Genomic DNA, 19,520 nt, shown 5'->3' with positions numbered 1-19,520 from the left:
AATGAGAAAGACGTGAGTGCTAGCAACATGCCAGCTACATGATAGTTTTATGCTAGCTTATTATTTCGGTCTTCAGGCGAAAGATATTTACTTTTATTCAGCTTTTTACAAAATGATTGCATTAAATTACATTTTTACCTTAATATTCACACTGATGTGGGACCATTGTCAAATGCTGCATTTTTGCATGTATCTTCCCCATCATCATCGACAAACAGTAATTACAGACAATTAGCCGGTTTGTCAGCTGTGAAAGATCCATCTTGACCCACACCAGATGACCTCTTAGCCTTAAGGGCGACCTGGATGAACATTCATATGAAAGCTTGGCCTGTCCAGGCACACCATTGCTGGCAATCTGAGACTTGTCAACTCTATACACAGTATGCTTGCATAAAAATGCAGGTTTAACAGAAATGTTTATACGGGTAAAACTGTAAACTAAAAATCAAAAGCTTCATTTCATTAAATTGTGTGATTTTTTCATTTCACTGAAGTTCAAACAAACAAGTGATTGTGCAACTCTAAGGACACACCACTGTCTGTAAATATTCTTTATGGAGCTGATGTTACATTTACATTAATGTTTGATAGCTAATAAATCAGCATAAATCACTCAGTGATACTTTCATGGATTGTTGGGGTCCAATTAATTTCATAATGGACTTGTTTCCAAATAAAGAGATCTGACAGTTTCAGAGTCAACACATCTTTTATCAAAAAATTTATATCATTTCTAATATTTTTTTAATATAAATTATGGTAGTCATTTAGCTAATTGTCTTTAGATAGTTAATTGTAAAATTTTGAGTTTTAGTTTATAAAGCTGCATTACTGTTTTTCACCACCTGGAGGCAGCAGAACAAACTAATAACACAACACTGACATCACTTTATGAAGTTAATGTGGCAAATATGTTAGCTACCGTTAACTACTGTAGCTAACCAGTTGCTAGCTAACTAGTTGTCTGTGTGCTGTTTGGTGCTGGGCAGGTAGGACACAGTACATTTGATGTATCTGATGTTTTTCATTGGACATAGCTGCCTGTGGCAGCTCGAAACGAGGTTATGGAAGAGGTGATAGAACAATAGAACGGTTAGTAGGAAGATGCTAAGTGCTCCTAAGAGCTGAGGTTAACTGCAGAATATGGTGCTAATTTTCTGTGGGTTTGTTGCATGAGGGCCCCCCTCTCACATTACCCATTATCTTTAGTTAATATAAAAAACTTAACTAAAACTAAAAAGACAAGCCCGCAGTCAAAGGTAGCTTAGCTCGCAAGCCTGTTAATCAGTTAGCCTGTTACCCTAAAATGCTATCATGGAATAGTATTTATTTATATCATGAAATAGCATTTTAGCTTCTGACCTAGCAATAAAGAAGGAAAATGCCTCAGGGTTTGCTGCATATTCTCAAAGTGTATGAATAGATTTTTTTTGCACACTGCCAAATTGTTAGAAGTCAATAGCAAGGGTCAGAGAGGATCAAGGCACTGAATGTAAGTCAAGCTTTATTAGAGAGTGTGAGTGAAGTCATAGTTCACAGTTCTTAACGGAGGTCATCTTGCTTTGGCATTAATGAGGAAACCTTCCTTTAAACCCATGTGAAAAGTGGTAATAAGAGAAGGCCTATAAGACATAGAGGTTAAGAATGAGAGGAGTGGTCAGAGTTCAAAGGTGAAGGTCAGGACTTACAGGCTCAGGTTTACAGTTTCACTGCCTGAAGAAATGAATTCTTGCTGTTGAAGCTCCACTGCTCCTTGTTTCAGTAAATACCCCTCTAACTCTTGGAAGTCAGTGAGAAAAGTGTAGACATATATTTTCGGTCAGCATTTGATGCTTTTTAGGAATAAAATCTCTGCAACAATTTGCAGTTCTTTTTTTTTTTTTCGACTTTGTGCTCCTAAACTTTCAGATGTCTGACTGAATAACACCCATTCAAGTGTAATCGAATGCCCTGGCCTCCTAGCGTGAGACCTCAGTTGTTTTGTAGTTTTATGATCAGCATACCTGCTGGAGATCAAATCTTGCTTCTTCTCCAAATGGTTTCCTTTGTGTTTCTGCTGATTTGCTTTTTCTACTCAGTTTCCTCAATCAATAGACTCTTTTCACACGTCTTAGAAAATCTGTTTAGACTCTTTCCACTGTGGTTTGTTATCATTAATTAACCAAAAGTTTTTTTGGATGGTCTGTGTAGGTAACAAACACTCACACAGCACCAGAACCTCCTAGTGCAAAGTACTTTAGTCATCAAAAATACTGAAAAAACATTCTTTGAATACCTTGCGCAAATGAAAACAAGGATGGATTTTGGCCAAAGCCACCAATGGTAGTAATAGAGTAATGTAAGAGTATTGAAAGGACCACCGGATATGCGAAGGAATCAGGAAATATGAGCATAATTCAAGAATTATGCTATACATTAGGCAATGATATTTGTTTTATCCTCATGTACATTTGAAAGGGATAAACAGAGGAAGGCCTCGCTGTTTCACTGAGCGCCTTCACATCTGGAATCGATAAGTTCCATTGTGCTGTCTGCTAAGCCCTCCAAAAGCCAGAAAAAATGTCTTCCAGATGTTTTCTTCCCATTCGTGGTGGAACAGGGGACCGTGAAAAAAAACTGTTGCATTTTTCAAAAGAAAATACACCATTCTGTCCCGGTTTTCGAGAAAATTCCTAATCGAATAACATCTGCAGCCTTCTAGCTGAGTTTGTAAAAATAATAGCAGCGTGCCTTGCACTGCAGCCGGTTTTGCACATACACATCCTGGGTCATTAAAAGGTTCTTTTTGTTTAAGCCAGCCAACTTTATGACAGGGTTAAAGGTCGAATACAGCTGGCCCGCAGCTGTTTTTCATTTACAGTCTCTTTATACCTGGACAACTCCTCTTCTAAAGGAATTTATATGGATAAGTCCATTTTGTCTATAATTCGCTGTGTAGAAAGTTTTTCATGAGGCCAATTAAAAAAAGACCATAGAGGTGATGGAAATTAAATTGCATAACTTCCGGTGTGCTTAATTTGTAGCTTTTGACAGATGTTGACAGCTGGCTGCCCTGAAACGTGCTGTAGAACAAAGGCCCTTTTCATGTTGTTAATGTCATACCCATTTATATGACTACATAAAAGGACATAGATACAGTCATATGCTTATTTTTCATTTAGAACAGTCAGTTTTGTTGAGATCTGCCAGCTTTTTCAAGGTGAGAGGCAGACACAGATGTGCCCATGTGTTGTCACCAAGCTACATGGCAGCAAATACACTGACATCATTCGCTCACACTAGCAATTATCTTTCAGTCCAGCACGTAACTGTAGTTTTTCCGTGGCCCGTTGCTTACTCACCTTAAAGTGGCAATCCCGAAGTCGTGTCCAACTCAATCAGATAAGTGGCGGTGAAAAATGGCTGCTTGTGTGTGCCTATTGCCATGGCGCAGGGGAAGGAATCTGAGTTAGTTGGACTGTGGAGAGAAGCAGTGACCCTGCAATTGCATGTGCCACTTCAGCCTGTAAATGCAGGCTTTGTGGAAAGAACTCTGTAAATCAGCTCTAATGCCTGATAACAACATGGGAGATAAAACAAAATATGCAGGACAAGTCTGTGACCCTGTGTCAGAGTTTAGAAGATCCTTTGTGCGGCACAAATAGTGCATTATTTGCCATAATCTGGACAGTATACTGTCTATTCCTTTCCAGACTTATCAAGAGGCAAATAATTGTTGCTGCTCAGTGGTGCTCTGTACTAATGACACAGCGTGCTTGATTTGAAGCCAGACACAGATGGTTTTCTCTAAAGCTAGCTAGTTTCTGCTAAAAACACATGGACAAAGATAGATCGTTTCAGTTCAAATTACAACTGAAAGGGACAATGTGTTCTCCACTCCCCGACAGACAAACGGGAACAAAATGGAGGCAGTGGTGTCTGAATTGTCAACATGAACACATCAGTGATGTAAAAGTTGGATGCGCTACCTCATGATGCAACTCCCACTCCTGTGTTTGATTTTGAACAGTATGCTTTGTTGCAGCATGGAGTGCATGGCGGAGTGAAAAGTTAAGTCTGGTCCAGGCACAAGCCGAGTATTCACTTCAGCTGGGAAACAGTGCTTTTCTCTGTAATAGGGTATTATAATCATTGAGCATGGAAAGCAATGTATGACTCATCCTTTCCAACCCCATTCCCCCTTCCCTGGCCCAGGCTTAGCCACAGCCTGGGCAGTAGAAATACTGAGTGTAAGCATTTCTTTCCTACTAGGGGAAATGCAAAGGTTTCTGGTCACTCCAGAGGCTTCACTGTCGTCAGATGTATTCTATTTTTACTTTATTATGTGATGAAATTAGTAAGAGCTGGAATGGAAAGGCTGCATTAAACCGAGACAGGGTTTTGCTCACTCAGCAGTTTTTTGTAATTAAGCCTTGGGCTTAATTAATTCGGTTTTGTTGCAACATGGGACCAAGCTTGAGTTTGACCGCAAACACTAGTATGTGGTGAGGCAAGCTGAAGGAGATGTGTTAGACCAATAAAGAAAACACTCAATACCAGCCGACGTAAGAGTTTGAGCAACACTATCTATTGGAAATTACATCTATGTAGTACACTAATTTGCAACAGTAAATTCATTTTGTCAACAATGTAATGCCGTCTCTGCATTACATTTTCTACCAGTGTAATGAGGAAACATTGCTAGTGTATCTGCTATCGATCATTCAAATGTTCGCTGATGACATGTTTTGTTTTAGAAACCATGATAAAACTTAACCACGGTTACGTTTACACACTGATGCCTCTTGGTTAAGTGAAGGGAAAGACTGTGGTCTTGGTTACATATTGAAAGAGCCAACAACGACTTGAAGCACGAGATGCGACATGTTAGCCGTATTAGCATGTAACCGAAAACCACGATCTTTTCCTTACCTTCGCCAAAATGCTTTTGTTGCTGAAACCAAACCACACGTGGCTCTCCGGCGTCACAGTCCTGCGCTTAGTTTTTATGCACAAAAAAACAAAACAAAAAATGTTGCAAGGGAACATAATCCAGGCAGTAATTACGATTCCTCATGACGAACCAAAGGTAGTGGCATATAGTTAGTAGCAACTATAGTGATTATGGTAAGTTAGTAGTAATTTTTAGGAGACAGGGTTGTTACTTCTTCTGTGTTTTGTTTTTGTCGCTTTACAAAAACATCTCGTTTAACCTGGGACATGCAGTCGGAAGCCGAACTTGATGCTTCACAATTGATGGCTCAGGTAAAGTAGCCTACTTACAGTCAGGCTCTTTGCTCTCTCACAGTAACTCCTGTTCACCCACATGGTTGTTGCTGCTCAATGCTACACTGGTTAAATTGTCAGGAGGAGATGAATTGATGGCTGACTTGGCTGTCACTGCGACTCAGGCAGATTATTTGGCACTGCAGATGGCAAGCTTTCCTTTCCCCAGGCTGCAGTTACAGTGTGTGTGTTATCACTATCACTAGAACAATGATTGATAGCTTAAATGTTCCTTCTGATTCTCCTCACTCTTTCCACACCTCACTGGAGCCAGTACTTTCTCTCTCTATCCACTCGGTCTCTGTGACTTCCTCCCCCTTTAGACATTGTTGACATGATTGTGTTGTAATTGTGAATTTGCTGTATTTTTTTTTGACATGTTATTTACTTTCAATTTATCTCACATTGTCCATATCATGTGATGCCCTTTATTAGTCTTGAAGCATCATTAGAGTTGAATTTGAATGCTTTTAGTTGCACATAAAACATCCTTGTAAATCATATTCAATGGTTTCATTCACTCTTGTTGATGCCCATATATTGATTATGTGGACTGGGTACTGGGTTTCTTTGCAGATGTTTACAGGTCACTGAGTTCCTATCATTAGCTAAGAGGCACAGCGCCTAAGTGAAGTGCTGGAAAATGTGCCACTTAGGTTTGGTGGGCCTTATTGTGTGTCAGTGCTGGATTGTTCTTAAGAAAAGGAAAAGCTTCACTATTTCGCAGGATTTTATATTTATTAGATTCAGTTCATTGTTTTGTGTCAATGTGTTGGTGCTGTGAGGCTGGGTGAGAGGAAATGGTTCTGTAATGTCAGTGCTGCAGGGCCCGCTTTTATCATGAGTTTCTCAGCAGCCTGCCATCAAAACCATATCTGCTGCGGAGAGACAGAATGAGGAAACGGCTACAATGCGGTACGAGATGTATCAGGCAAAGGGAAATAAAGTTGCTCATGGAGGTTAGAAAATAAAACTGAATGGAGCTGGTGCAAAAGGAGACAAAACTACAGAGGGTGGAAGACATCACACGTGTGCTTCAAAAGCACCATTCTGTAGTTTCTTGCTGTAAATGAGCATTCAGAGGTGCACCGTGGAATCTTGACTCACTTTTTCCATCTTAGTCTGTGTTGGACAGCCGACAGTGATTTATCTTCACTGCTGTGAGCTGCAGCATGGAGACAGTGAAGTAAACCATCTGGTATTCCCCCTGTTAAAGCAATAAGAGTCCGACTAAAGCACTGAGCCTCAGAGTACACAAGAGAAGCTCTGGTCTGGTCTGTTCTCTGGATCATCTTTCAGGTCTGTGTGCTTGTGTTTGTGTGTGATAGTATGTCTGTAGGTGTAGGGGTGAGTGTGCAAGGCTGAATTCGGGTGGATATTTCTGAGTCTGCCTATGCATGTGCTTCTGCCAGACCTGCTTGTCATTTCTTGCCCTCTATATTCATCTTGCTTGGTACTTCCTGTCATTTAGTGGTTAGAGGCTGGGGTTAATCTTTGAGTATCTCATGATGAACGTCAGAATGAGTTGATCACGACGAGGGTAATGAAGGCGTTAGGTGTGTAAACAAAAGATCTCACTCTTCTCATTTCCTCCTCTGCCGCTTCCTCCCTGCTGCTGCTGCTTTCACGTGCAGCTCTCAGCTCAGGTCACTGGGTCAGTGTCCTGAAAAGTCTGGATTAAAGCCGGCTGATAAAATGAAACTTAACTGATTCTGGCATGTGAGGTCATTTGCAGACATTTGCAGATGTTGGTGTCTTCAGTTGCCTTTGAGACTTGAAAAAGCCCCACCCCATTGTAGTCACCTACTTTCACCTGGCTGCCATCCATACTTCCTCTCTGTTTAAAGCAAAGCAGCTGATAGCATGATGGTTGCTATTGTGAATGCTAATACTTTAGCATTAACATTGTAACTTTTACTGAATGGCGCCTACTGTGGCCACAAGTGATAATAGACAAGCCAAAGTAGTTGTGCAGATAAGGACTCATTACTGTCAATTGCACAGCACTATCTGTCTAAAGTTAGCTAATATTAGCATTGAATAGCAATGCATAGCATTTTTTCAGTGCTTTTCATTTTATTGTCACCATTGTACGCCATTCTAGCTGTGGTATCTTGTCTTCAATCATCTGCAAAGCTTACATGTGGAGAAGCAGTGATAGCCAAGAAGTCTCTCTGACAGTGGCCTGGTAGGTTTAATTAAGATGAGTTGTAGGGGTGTGTGTGATTGCTTGCCATCTTGCTAATTTACATCCCATCCGGTTATTGCTGGCATTAGTTTACATGTGTGCTGCATGTCTACAGCAGTGCGTGTTCTCTCACAAGGTATCCATGCAGTGTATATAATGCGTTCAATCTAGCAAGCCTAATTCCTGCAGTATGATTCCCAGGTCTGGTCACATGAAACCCAGGAGCAACAGCTTAAGGTCAGTGTTGACAGAAGTGTGTCTTAAGGTTTTTTTGTTGTCAGATCGTTGGACCCGAGTTGTGTGAGAGAAAACATGAACTCAAGGGAAAAGGATCAGAGGCACTATTTTACTCTGCAAATGGCATATACGTGATAGTGGTAGGATTGATTAGGCTTCGTATTAGCATCCAGACAGCTTACGATCTCAGCTAAACAGTTTTCTGTGGGAAACCCTCGCGACGCGGGCCAATGCAACATTGCTCAGCAGCGGCAACATATGGTTTAAATGTGTAACAGTAGAGCCCGTTACATAGTAATGCCTGTCTAAATTAGCTAGCATGATGTGGTTGCTATGCTTTACCAGATAAGGCTGTAGCTGCAAAACCATTGAATGCATTGAATCAAGTAAGGGCATGTTTTATTGCTTATGAATTCTACATTTGTAAGAGGAACTTCTTTTAAAAGTTACAGTCTCGCTTTAAGTAATTAAAGTCAGGGCTTTAATTGTAACCTGCTGTACGCGCAGTGAGGCTCCATCTTCACAACAGTTGGCTTCAGTTTAGGTTTTATAACAGAATCAGGTGAAATAAAAAAAAAAAAAAAACCCTCTTACACCCTGCCTGTCTGTGATGCGCTCTAGGAGGGGGAAGTCTCTCATTGGGCATTCTTGTTTTCAGCTGTGCTGGTTTCCAAGAGAGGCAGGGTCCTCTTTATGGCTGCTAATTACTCCATGTCCTCAGCGCCAGGTCAAGCATGTGCCAGGAGAGTCAGGCCTCACTTCAGGAAGGACTGGAGGAGAAGGATAGGGGGCAGGGAAAGAGAGAAGAATGTTAATCTCCCCCCCATGAAAAAGTCCTAATTCACCGGGCCGGCACCCCTCCTCCTGTCAAGTGAAATGGTGCCGTCTGGAGTCACTAAGTGTTGTTACAGAATGTGTGTGTGTGTGTGTATATATGTATGTGTACATTTGTGGAAATGGAGGATAGGTGGATAGGTTATGGGATTGGGATCCACCACAGTCTTGGCACTGAGCCGAGAGCAGGATAATGAATCCGACACTCAAGCTACTGTTCAGAGAAAGAGAGAAAAAAGGTAGAAAGAAAGTGTAGTGAAGGGAGGGGCATATCTGTGCAAAACCACATCATACCCACTTTTCTCTGCAACAGTCAGTTGTAATGTAGTAAGTAAGTAAGTAAGTTTAACCACATATTTAAAAATAATTCACACTTGAACCATGTGCTTTTATGAATTCATTATCCTTTACTTTGCTGCAGCCTCATCCAACCCATGTCTGACAAACAAACCCATAAAAGGCTGCAAACAAAGTTAACCGCTCCACTTTTAGCACATCACATCAAAGATGCTGCACTTTGCTTACTAATTTATACATTACACTTACAAGTTTCTACTGCACACATGGCTTGGGAAGAGCCAACTGTGGGAGTTGAAGTGGATACTTCATACCACATCTATCTAAGAGTTTACCTTTCAGGAAAAAAGTTTTGAAACATTGAACAGGAGGGCTTCATAGCAAGAAACAGTTGTGCAGAGCTTAAGGAAGACAAGCTGGGCTTTGCAGTTTTCATCAGTTAAGTCAAGATGTATTAATCCTGTGTGAATCCTTTGAGTCGTTAACCATATTTACACATTAGGAACAGCCCAGCTCCCCCTATTTTCAGTTCTTCTTTCACAAGTTATGGCCTTGCTCTTGTGATTTTGTTGTAAATGCATACTTCTGGACAGCAGAGATGTCTGAGCCTTACTGTCATCTGGAATAGTGCCCCGCTGTGTTGCCGGAGGCAAAGTATGGATAACATGAGAAGCAATGGAAAGACGCTGTTTTTATTTACAGATGAAAAAGGCTGTTAAAGAGCGCTGAAGCTTAAAGGATGCACTGTATTTACAGTATTGCGTCTTTGTGTCATGCTTCATCGCCTGAAAGCAGCAGAAGAGGGACAGCAGACCGGCAAAGAGCAAATGTACACATGACCGTGCCATATAAACAGTTTCTGTGTATGTGTGGAGGACCTGCCTCTTGGATGTGAGGGGCTGTGGTCAGAGGGAAACTTATTTTTAGCATCCAGTGCCAGAGGTGTTGGTCTCTCGAGGGATCTGCCAAGCTAAGTGGGTAAACATCTCAGCTTAACAAGGTGGGACTGAGACCCTCACCTGCGGCTTAGGATGTGGTCAGCACAGCTTCCGCTGGAAGGTCGACTGCCGGTGACAGAAATCCATGAATGAAGGTGTGTGAGAGTAGGTCAAACAGAGAGGGAAATAGAGGCGAGTTGTTTGTAGCTAGGTTTGTGTTTGTCTGGCTGCCTTTTCTCACAGACTTTCTTTGGCATCAGGTGAGTTGTCGCTTTTTTGAAAAACACATTTGATGTTTCTCGGATAGTTTTTTTTTTATAGATCTGTTCTGTTGCAGCTGGTGCCTGGACAGAGATAAATTATGCTATTCTTTCCCCGTCCTCTTTTCCTGTAAGCTGCTAATTGGCCCTCTCCACCTGGCTCACCTCCAGGTGACCCAGTAGAGGCCCAGTGGTCGCGTTTAGATCCATCAGGGGATCTGAAACCTTGGATGAACAAACTAATACACCAGATTTCACATTAGGAAAAAGGAAATTGGAAAATGGAAATGAGAAAGTGGAACATTTTGATGATATAGCAGGCTGATTGATGGAGGGAAAGAGAGGTTAACAGGTATGGAATGAGGGCGCCATCCTGATGACAATTGTTTCCTTCCCAAAAAGCTGCTGATCTTCATGGGATTACTTTGTGTCAGTGTGGATTAGCAAAAGCAACAGCAGGGGTCATGACACAGTTAGCATCGACTGGATGCTCCTCACGGACTCCCCCTTTTTCTTCTTTCCCTGCAGCTGCTGTTATTATGATGCTGTTATTGTTATGATGACAGCCATATTGTTATGATGCACTGTGTGTCTAAGCCGCTTCTGCCTAAAGGAACTTCTTTGAATCATTTATCACTGTTTGTGTGTTGTTTTCATCGAAACCCTAAACCATTTTTCCCTTGGAGTGCCAAAACAGAAACCTATTGGTGGGCCACAGGCCAAAAGAAACACCTGTTGTATTATATTGTATTGTATTGTTAAGATGCAAAATGGTACTAGGATCCCAAATTCCCTTCAATGACTGACTTCCTGTGCAAAGTGTCACTATGCCTGCTGTTTTCAGATTATAAAAAATAATTAAAAATTACTAGTCCTACAAACTTAAAGATTATTTTACCCCAGAAGAAATAAAACAGCATAACCAGTTATTTATATTCAGACTTTTAAAATTATTATAACATTGTCTTGCAAGAAACGCTATGGGATGAAATCGGACCTTTTGGCCCACAGGCCGCACACTATACACTTATAAAATGTCCGTGGAAATGTCTGATAAGTGGAGCTAGCTTAGCATCATTCACTGGTGGTGTTTATGTGCTCGTGTCAAAAGCAAAAAAAACTTTTTGAGCACAGACTGATTCTGAAATGAGAGCTACTGTGTCGACGTATTGAGTACTCTAACACTTATATGAGAATTACAGGAAGGGAAATAAGTTTATTTATCGATTCTATGAGGTAAGATGTGAAGTGAGTGTTTGTACTTGTCACCACCAGAGTCTCCACCAGCAGGGCATGTGCAAGGCTGTGTCCATATAAGGAAGCGGGGAGGCTTGTGTGTGGTAGGATGAGGCTAGATGAACATGAATGAAGAGGAGATGGAAAAGGGAGGCCATGGCTGGTTGGTTGTAACAGTCTGAGAATCACGGACTAGCCCCACATGAGCATTATCAACTGGGTTTTAATGTGCACGTGAGCTCCATCACTCAAACAGTGGTCGCTGTGTGTAACCAGAGAACAGACAGGTTATTTCCATGCCTTGTATGGACTCCGTCTGTGCAACCGACAGTGATCGATTGATTTATTTCCCAAGGGACAATGTGCTGTTGGATGTTGGCATGTTAGAGGGAATTACTGTAGTGTGGAAGCAGACTGTTGCGGCTTTTACAGGGAACATTTGTGGCTGTCTGAGAAAAGTGCAAAAACTGTGAGCTTTGCCTTGTCTACCATGGCCCTTGTTAAAAACAGAATTAAATGAAAATGCTTTATGTGCCAGTTTATGTGTCACTTACTTCTCTTATATTAGTGGCTGAGAAACAATAACTCCCTGTGTCTGTCTCGCTGAAGCTGATTTCGGATTTAAATGAGCCCTAGCAGGGTTTTCGGCTTGTATGCTTGTCTGATGTATGGTTAATTTATGTTTATGTCATAATAAGTTATACACTGTGAGAGTGTAGTCAAAATAAAAGATTTTAGAGAGTTATACCATTCTAAAACATGTAGGGACTGTACTGCATCCCTCAGCCAGCCTCAGCCAGCTAGAATAAACTGTACCCCCCCCCCCAAGAAAAAGAAAAGTTATAAACTTTTAGCAATTGTCTAGATTATAAATTTAACAAAGTCTCGTAAAGGTTTGATTGTTGATTATTTAATGTTTATTCTGAAAGTTATAAACCATTTTTACAAGAAGCTTACCTTTTGTTGCCATGCTTTGCTGTAATTAAGCAGATACGATATCATCATGCTGTCCTGGGTGCTCATTAAGCCGACACCCCCGAACCCTTCATTTGATAATGATTTGATCCTGTCTATCCCCTGAATCAGAGTCTCTTTGTTTTAAGGCTGTATCCTCTGACACCATGCTGACACCTTTATTCAACTTTTCAGAAGTGTATTGTAGGCGTTTGGGCCTCTTAACGCCTCAGTTGCTAAGCGACCGGTGTAACAAGCTTTTAAAGGGATTTGCATCATGTGCATCACATATTGTGTGATCAGCTCTCACCATCTCCCACTTAAAGACCAAATAACAACAGTGATGAAGAACCAAACTTTTGATTAATGACAGAACTACACTTCCCATCACTTTGACATTCTGACATATTATTAGTCTGTTGAGGAGCTCTCCGAGAGGAGCTCATTAAATGAACCTCTGTCATCATGGTGAATGATAGACATCTTCTGGCCGGTGGGTGAGTTTTTGTCTGTCTCTTCATTATGAGTTGATGACAGGCAAAGCTGTCTTTTTGTTTAGACCCTTGAGCTACTTAGAGGTTCAGTGTTTCGTGGTATGCACTTCCAGGAATATGAAGGTATGTAGTTATCTTTTTGACATGTGTAAATGCTGGCCTACGTGGGTTTTGAAACAGATGGGTGTGGTGCTTAGACTTATATATTGCTCTCAGATAAGCTTCTATTACAGAGCCCTGTACCTCCGCCTAATATGTCCCCTAAGTCACAGTTACCTTCTGCAGGGTTCCACATTCACAGTGTATAAAAAAACAATTTTAGAGTTTGAGATTGGATAATAGACTTCCTGAAAGACAGGAAGAGTGGGCTGGCTTTGGGAGAGATATAAAGAGTGAGATGAGATGAGAACATCCTGATCAGGAAGTCACCGCACACCAAATTTGTCTGACCCATATTTTGTCCTCAAAACAGTCGGCACAGACTTGTTCCAGACTGCTGTGTATATTTGAGTGTATAAACAGGCATAAACTGTTGTAAATGTGTTTGGGTTATTTCATTTGCTGAGTAATGGAAACAAGTTACACCTTGATTGATGTCTATGCTGCAAGCTGATGTTTGTGAGATTGTGTTTCGTGTTTCTTTGGCACATGGTACGTACACCAAAGAACTTCTGACTAACTCTTGGTCTTGAATAGTCGCAGTACGCTTTCCTTAGTTGGTTCTCTCTCTTCGGCTGATGAGGAAGAAGTTTTTTTTTTACCATCGCTGCACAGCTGTGGACAAACACGTGCAGCCAAAGCGCTCATAAATGGAGATCTCTGTTTGAGAATGTGGAGTTGTTTTTTTTAATTGATCTGCACTGCACGTGAGCCATGCGTAATGACATCCAGCTGGAGGTTGTTGCAGGATAACGCAGAATGTACAAACACAATCACTCTGCCCATTCCCCTTTCCACCTTTCCCAGCATCCTTTTCACTCTCAGATGGATGGGGCTATTGAATTTTTTTTTTTTCCCTGAACGGTCTGTGTGGTCTTTGTAGCCTGACACTAGGACTGCTGTACCTGTGTGTGTGGGTTGCCTTTGACTCTCCACATTCACATAACAACAACCTGTCTTTGTTTTATGTCTTGAACTCCAGGGCCATAAAATCCTTCTGTTGTCCTCTGTTTAGTTTGCTTCCTCACTTTAGTGTTTGCCCTCCTCTAAACCGCTCTGACAGCCCTTGTCTTTATGCAAGTATAAGGTCCCTATAGACGTGACCCAGTGTCCTTTTCTGTCCACATCTTTGCTGGGACATGGCTGCATGCTAATGGGTGTCATTGTGCAGCTTGTTGTGTGTGCATCTGGCTGCAGGAACAGCTGTTTGTCCTGGGTGGTTTTGGCATGCGAGCGTGCGGTCCGGGGTCAAACCCGATGTCACATTGTTCTGACCCAGTGTACTTCTGTGGTGGCCTGGTTACAGCCGGGACGACCGGCCTGAAAGTGTGCTAATTGCACGGTTGTGGCCAAAGGGAGGCAGCGGTAGATTTAGCATCGCATGGAAATGGATGGAAGGATGGGTTTTGCTGCTGTAACCCATGATCATGGTGATCTATAAATGGGCACATCTCTGTTTAGCGCCTAAATGGATAACAGGAATCTTCTCTGAACCACAACACTGAAATCTCCTGCTGAGTAACTTGGGCTTCTGAGTCAGCAAAAGACAAAAAATAGAGGGAATGGTCAAAAGATTGGCCATAATTAAGGCTTATTTGATATGCAGAAAATCTGGGATTTTTAAAAGGTTGTATCTATATATGCTTTGTTTAAACAAGATGATATACGGGCTGTAAATTTAGCAACATGTATTCTGGAGTTTGGGCAGATGTTGAGACAATATAAGTGCCATTTTAACCCATTTTTAAAAATATCTAACATCCTTTTTTGTTTCTGTGTTTCTTTTTCCTCTCTGTAGCGGAACCAGCAGACCTCTTGAAGATTTTAGATTTTCACAATTTACCTGAGGGTGTTACAAAAACAACGGGTTTCTGCTCACATAGGCGGTCAACACAAGGACCCGATGTGGCTTACAGAGTATCCAAAGATGCCCAGCTCAGCGCCCCCACCAAACAGCTGTATCCAGGTGAGTATCCGGCTCAACACCAACAGCATCTCTCTGCCTCTCTTTTTATTTTTCAGTTTTTCTCTCCAGACATCAACCAGACCAGCTCATTTTTCCACACTACACTACAGATCTTGTAGCTTTTTCAAGCTCTGAAACTCATCAAGGTCTCTGCTCCACAGTCTTGCCATATGGTCCGCTTTATGACCTTTCAACCCACATCATAGTAAACTGGGATTTTGAAATTTAAATGTAGCTGGAAAGCAAATTATATTTGCTCCCATCTTTTTTTATTCCCCTCATGGTAGCAGGAGTTTTTTGGCTCTTGTAACTTGATTATTTATGTCAACTCTATATTTGGTTGATGAGATTTTAGGCAGGGTATGCCTGCTGTTTTCTTCTTACACTCCCTGTAAAGTTGTTTACTCCTTACTAAAACATATACTGCATGTCGACAACTTGTAAAGAAATGAAAGCTGTCTAGCACATCTGGGCACTTCTGGTAACTGGGGTAGTCCTGTTGCTTCGTCACACACATGAAATGTTGGGTAAAATCTCGGTATAAATAAAGATAATGCATGCTAATTCACCCCCCTTGAAAAACACACACCAGATGCATGAGAAATCCAGCCCTATAATATTTGATTTTGTAGGAGGAGCCGGACGATGGAAAAGCAGTGAAAATAGGGGTGGTAGAGGGGAGGGAAGTCTGGGGTTCCACTTTAGCCTTGTTCTATTGTGCTGACGTGGCTTTGGGTTACTGCTCTATGGTGCGCTGCAGTAGTGCTTTCCTCTCTCTCCTCCCTCTCCGGCAATCTTGCTTCACTTTCCTCCCTCCTTCTCTCTCTTTATTTTCCCTCAAGCGCCATAATTTTTCCCTCTATCATTTCTCCTAGACTGCTGCTGCTTTGCACTGTTTTTTTGTCCCTTTGTATTTCATCTAAACTCTGTCTGGTGAGACATGCTAAGCTCCCTTTTCTGTATACTCCTTTTTTTCTTTACTGTACAGAAATTCAAAACCATAATTCTGTGACCGAGACAACCCGTTTCTGAAATTATTGTGATTGGTTTCCCTGCAGCATAAAGATATAAAAAGCTAAAAAAAAGAGCCGTGATGTGGTTAAGATGCAAAAAAGAGGGAGAAATAATAACCCTTCCTGTTAGCAAAGCTCCCACAAAGCTTAGATTGGATGACAGCCCCATTCATGGTCCTCTGAGACATTGCATTGGCGTTAGTGGACCTTTGATTCATGTCATGGCTCTTCTTTGGGGCTTAAAGCAGAGCCACAGGGCTCCTATGGCCTACATGCCCTATCATGCTCTCCAATCAAACAAATACTGTTCACTTTGAAGCTCTATGACAGCAGAGCCCCATATGAGTCTCTGTTTAGATACACATGCTATAATTATGCACATGCTACTCTGGATCATCCAAAATAACAGTCCACATAAAACAAACCAGCTTGGAGGAGTTCATAACAGGCACCACACGGTCTTAAGGTGCAAACAGAATAACTAGCTGTCTGTGGCTCAAAGGGCTTAAAATCTAGTCGCTTTGCCATTAAGAGGATGTACAGCTAATATATTCCAGAAGGCAGCTAAACTTGTGAGATCATTCTATCCATCTCTTCTTTTTTTTCCTTTAACTAAGTTTACTATTGAGTTATGACTCTGGCCTGAAGCCTGGAGGTACAATTTGCTGAAATTATCGACACAGCATCCTGCCTCCTAAAGGTAAAAAATGCCACGTATAGCAAAGGCATGCAAACATGCTTGTTCTGTTATGACGATAATGTTGGCAATAAAAACCACAGTAGCTCTGATTGAGAACACACTGGCCTGTGACCCCATAACCACAGACAGTCTGTGATGATGTGTTGGAAAAGAGCGAGTGCAGACATGCAATCATTAGGCAAACATGTGGAAGGGATGATTCATTTGAAACTACTGAGGCACTGAAAACAGAAGCAGCCTTTCTTACCTTTATTATGTGAATGAGAAATGAGGAAATGGGCAATGAAGCCGTCTGCCCTACTTAACTTTTATACCTAACACTTCCCTTCCCTCAACAGTCTGACCTCATCTAGTAACTCTTTATGTATCCGTCTATTAGTGCACATATACAAATTCAAATCACCATAAATATCTTGCTGTTTTCTTCACCCCCTTGTCAGCATTCGCCCAAACAGCAAGGACAGAATGATGCAATGGCTTTTACATTGTGTCTGAATGGGGCAAGCTGTCACTTGGCATTCATGCTTGTGGTCTGGACTTCCGTGGCTAGATGGCACTGGCCCTCTGTGGCGACCTACAGTGAGATTCAAATGGCTGAGCTAAGATCACAAGCTGTAAAAGAAATAACGGTGCTGCTGTTTGCTAATATGGCTCAGGAATTACATACATTCATAAAGCATTGGGAAATATTGACTGTACACATACCGTGGCACTTTGCCTGTATTTATTATACTATTCTATCCCACGTGTGTAGCACGGGTTCATTTTGGCTGAAACAGTCAATGGGGATGCATGATAGGGAATGTTTTGCTGATATCCGATAACCGATCATTTTTATCATCAATTCTTACATACAGCACAACTTTAGTCACAAGTTCGGGCCTTGAACTTGATGCACTTGTATCTTTTCCCACCTTTCCATTAGAGCGAAGTACAATCAGGGTCATGCACATTCATCTTTGTCCACAATTCTCCCCTTTTTTGGACACCAACGGACAGGTACCCTTGTTGTCTCTGCAGCAACGTGCAGTCCCACTGGAATGCTGCTTGTCTCATACAGAAGGAGGGATTTGGACACGGCGATGACTGAATGACCAATTACAGGACACAAGACTTTCTACTCCATTTACCTGCTTGTATGCACACTGACAGATGGTTGAGAGGATCAGTCAAAGTGCTGGCATAACTTCTGCCCCTCCCTGACTTTTGAGGTGTTCTTAGAGTTTTTGTGAATTTGGTAAATGAAGGCAAATAGCTGAGGTGTAGATGTCAAACGCCACCAGGGTGAAACTGGAGACAGGTTGGCAAACCACTCTGTCTCTTTTAACTTGTAAATAAGACCTCTCTCCATCAGCTCTAGTGCTGCTGTAGTTCACCCGCCATCAAAATAAAAGGCAACTTTAATTGGTTATTTAATCTGGAGGAAATTGCTGGGTTGTGCCTGATTGGCTGGTTGAGATGTCTGGAGTTGTCTTTGAGTCTCCCAGACTTTTTTTAGTCAGACACTGATGGTGGTGCTGCCAGTGTAAACTCCCAGGACTTCTGGCACCACAGCCTTTCCATTCCCACCATGCCCCCCCCCCCCCCCCCCCCCCCACCACACGCACACACACACACACACACACACACGCACTAAATGAGGAATGAGGTATCTCTCATCTGGTGGCCTGAAGTAGTGGTTTGAAAGACACATTCCAGAGAAACTTGAGCTTTTCTGAACGCCCCCCCACTTTGCCATGAGATCCTCAGGAGAGAGTGAGGAGGACGGGACACCGACATAAGAGAGTGATCATTTAATCTTTTTTCTCTATTTTTGCTCACCGTCTTTCTCGCTTCTTCTAAGCGTTATGAGGGAGGTTCCCTCAGGCCATCTCAGTCCTCGCGGGGGGGGCAGAACACACTGCATAAACATGAAACCGCAAATGTGAAATCTCGCTGTGTAAATGCTAGTTCAGTTCTATTCAGGGACATGTTTAATTCTGCCCTCCAAAAAATAAAAAAAAACCTTGAATTGTCAAATTAGTCATTCTCGCTTCTTTCCTCACCCGCACCCCCCTCTTCTTCTGGTGTCCCTTTCACCCTCAGCTGACCCTTGACTTGACAAACAGCCTGTCCTGAGCCAGCGCTGAGTCATTGTCTCTGTGAGCAGACGTAGCTCATGCAACAGGATGTGGTGACAAACTTTCCGTCATCTGGTTTCTTTTCTTTGATATTTCCCACCTTCCTTTTTTGCAAGACTTTCATTTCAGGCTATTTTGCCCTCTAAAGTCTTAATGCATCTGTCACCAAACTCCTCCATATGAGGTTTTTGAAGGGTTGTCTGTCTCTTCTCCCTCTTTCTTATGTTCTCTCTCTCTCTCCTGCTGTCTGCCTTACACCATCCTGTCAAAGCAGCTGTCAATTAAAGCAGTGTTTCTCATATGATGCCAAGCTGAATTCCTGAGAGAGCACACTGCCAAGACATGTGCTCTCCGCATGATGTGATTAGATGCCTGGCATTAATGAAGGAATCATGGAACAAGGCAGGAAGACAAGACGGCAAACAGACAGCCATATGCTGACAATGTAGGTGAAAGATAATTTACAGAATAAAGATTAAAATGTCTGGATTTTGATGGTAAATTTGTTTCTGGAGCTTCTCTACTTTTCCCTTTTCTTTTCTCCTTTTTCGCTATCTCTATTTAACCTCAGGTTTCCACACCGCATTCCCTCTGAGGCGTCTTTTTCTCCACGGCTTCTGATTGGCTGCTCAAACCATAGTCACTCCAATTTAGCAGTTTCCAGCCTGTCTCCTTCTGAAAATTGTGGCAGAGTAAGGGGGTTTGATGGCTGCACGAGGTGCTACAAAACCACAGCAGCCACAGACCCTGCCTCTCTTTTCCGGCCGTCTGGAAATCTGTGCTCTGCACATACCGAACAGCAAGGAGCTGCTACTTGAATCCAAGTGGTTTTTTGCCTATGTTTTAAACATAATCC

General features: G+C 42.0%; 1 protein-coding gene across 2 annotated transcripts in view; it reads left to right on the top strand.

The window, feature by feature from the left end:
- The window catches only part of col5a1 (procollagen, type V, alpha 1), a 77,390-nt gene that overhangs the window by 1,827 nt on the left and 56,043 nt on the right, over positions 1–19,520 (top strand). For both annotated transcript variants that reach the window (XM_041960883.1, XM_041960882.1), the window contains exon 2: positions 14,664–14,831. In XM_041960883.1, the coding sequence (XP_041816817.1) occupies positions 14,664–14,831 (168 nt within the window). The remainder of the gene's footprint in view (positions 1–14,663; positions 14,832–19,520) is intronic.

Source organism: Chelmon rostratus, chromosome 19, assembly GCF_017976325.1.
Source record: "Chelmon rostratus isolate fCheRos1 chromosome 19, fCheRos1.pri, whole genome shotgun sequence".
Lineage (NCBI taxonomy): Eukaryota > Metazoa > Chordata > Actinopteri > Chaetodontiformes > Chaetodontidae > Chelmon > Chelmon rostratus.
This window is presented reverse-complemented; position numbering and strand designations above follow the sequence as displayed.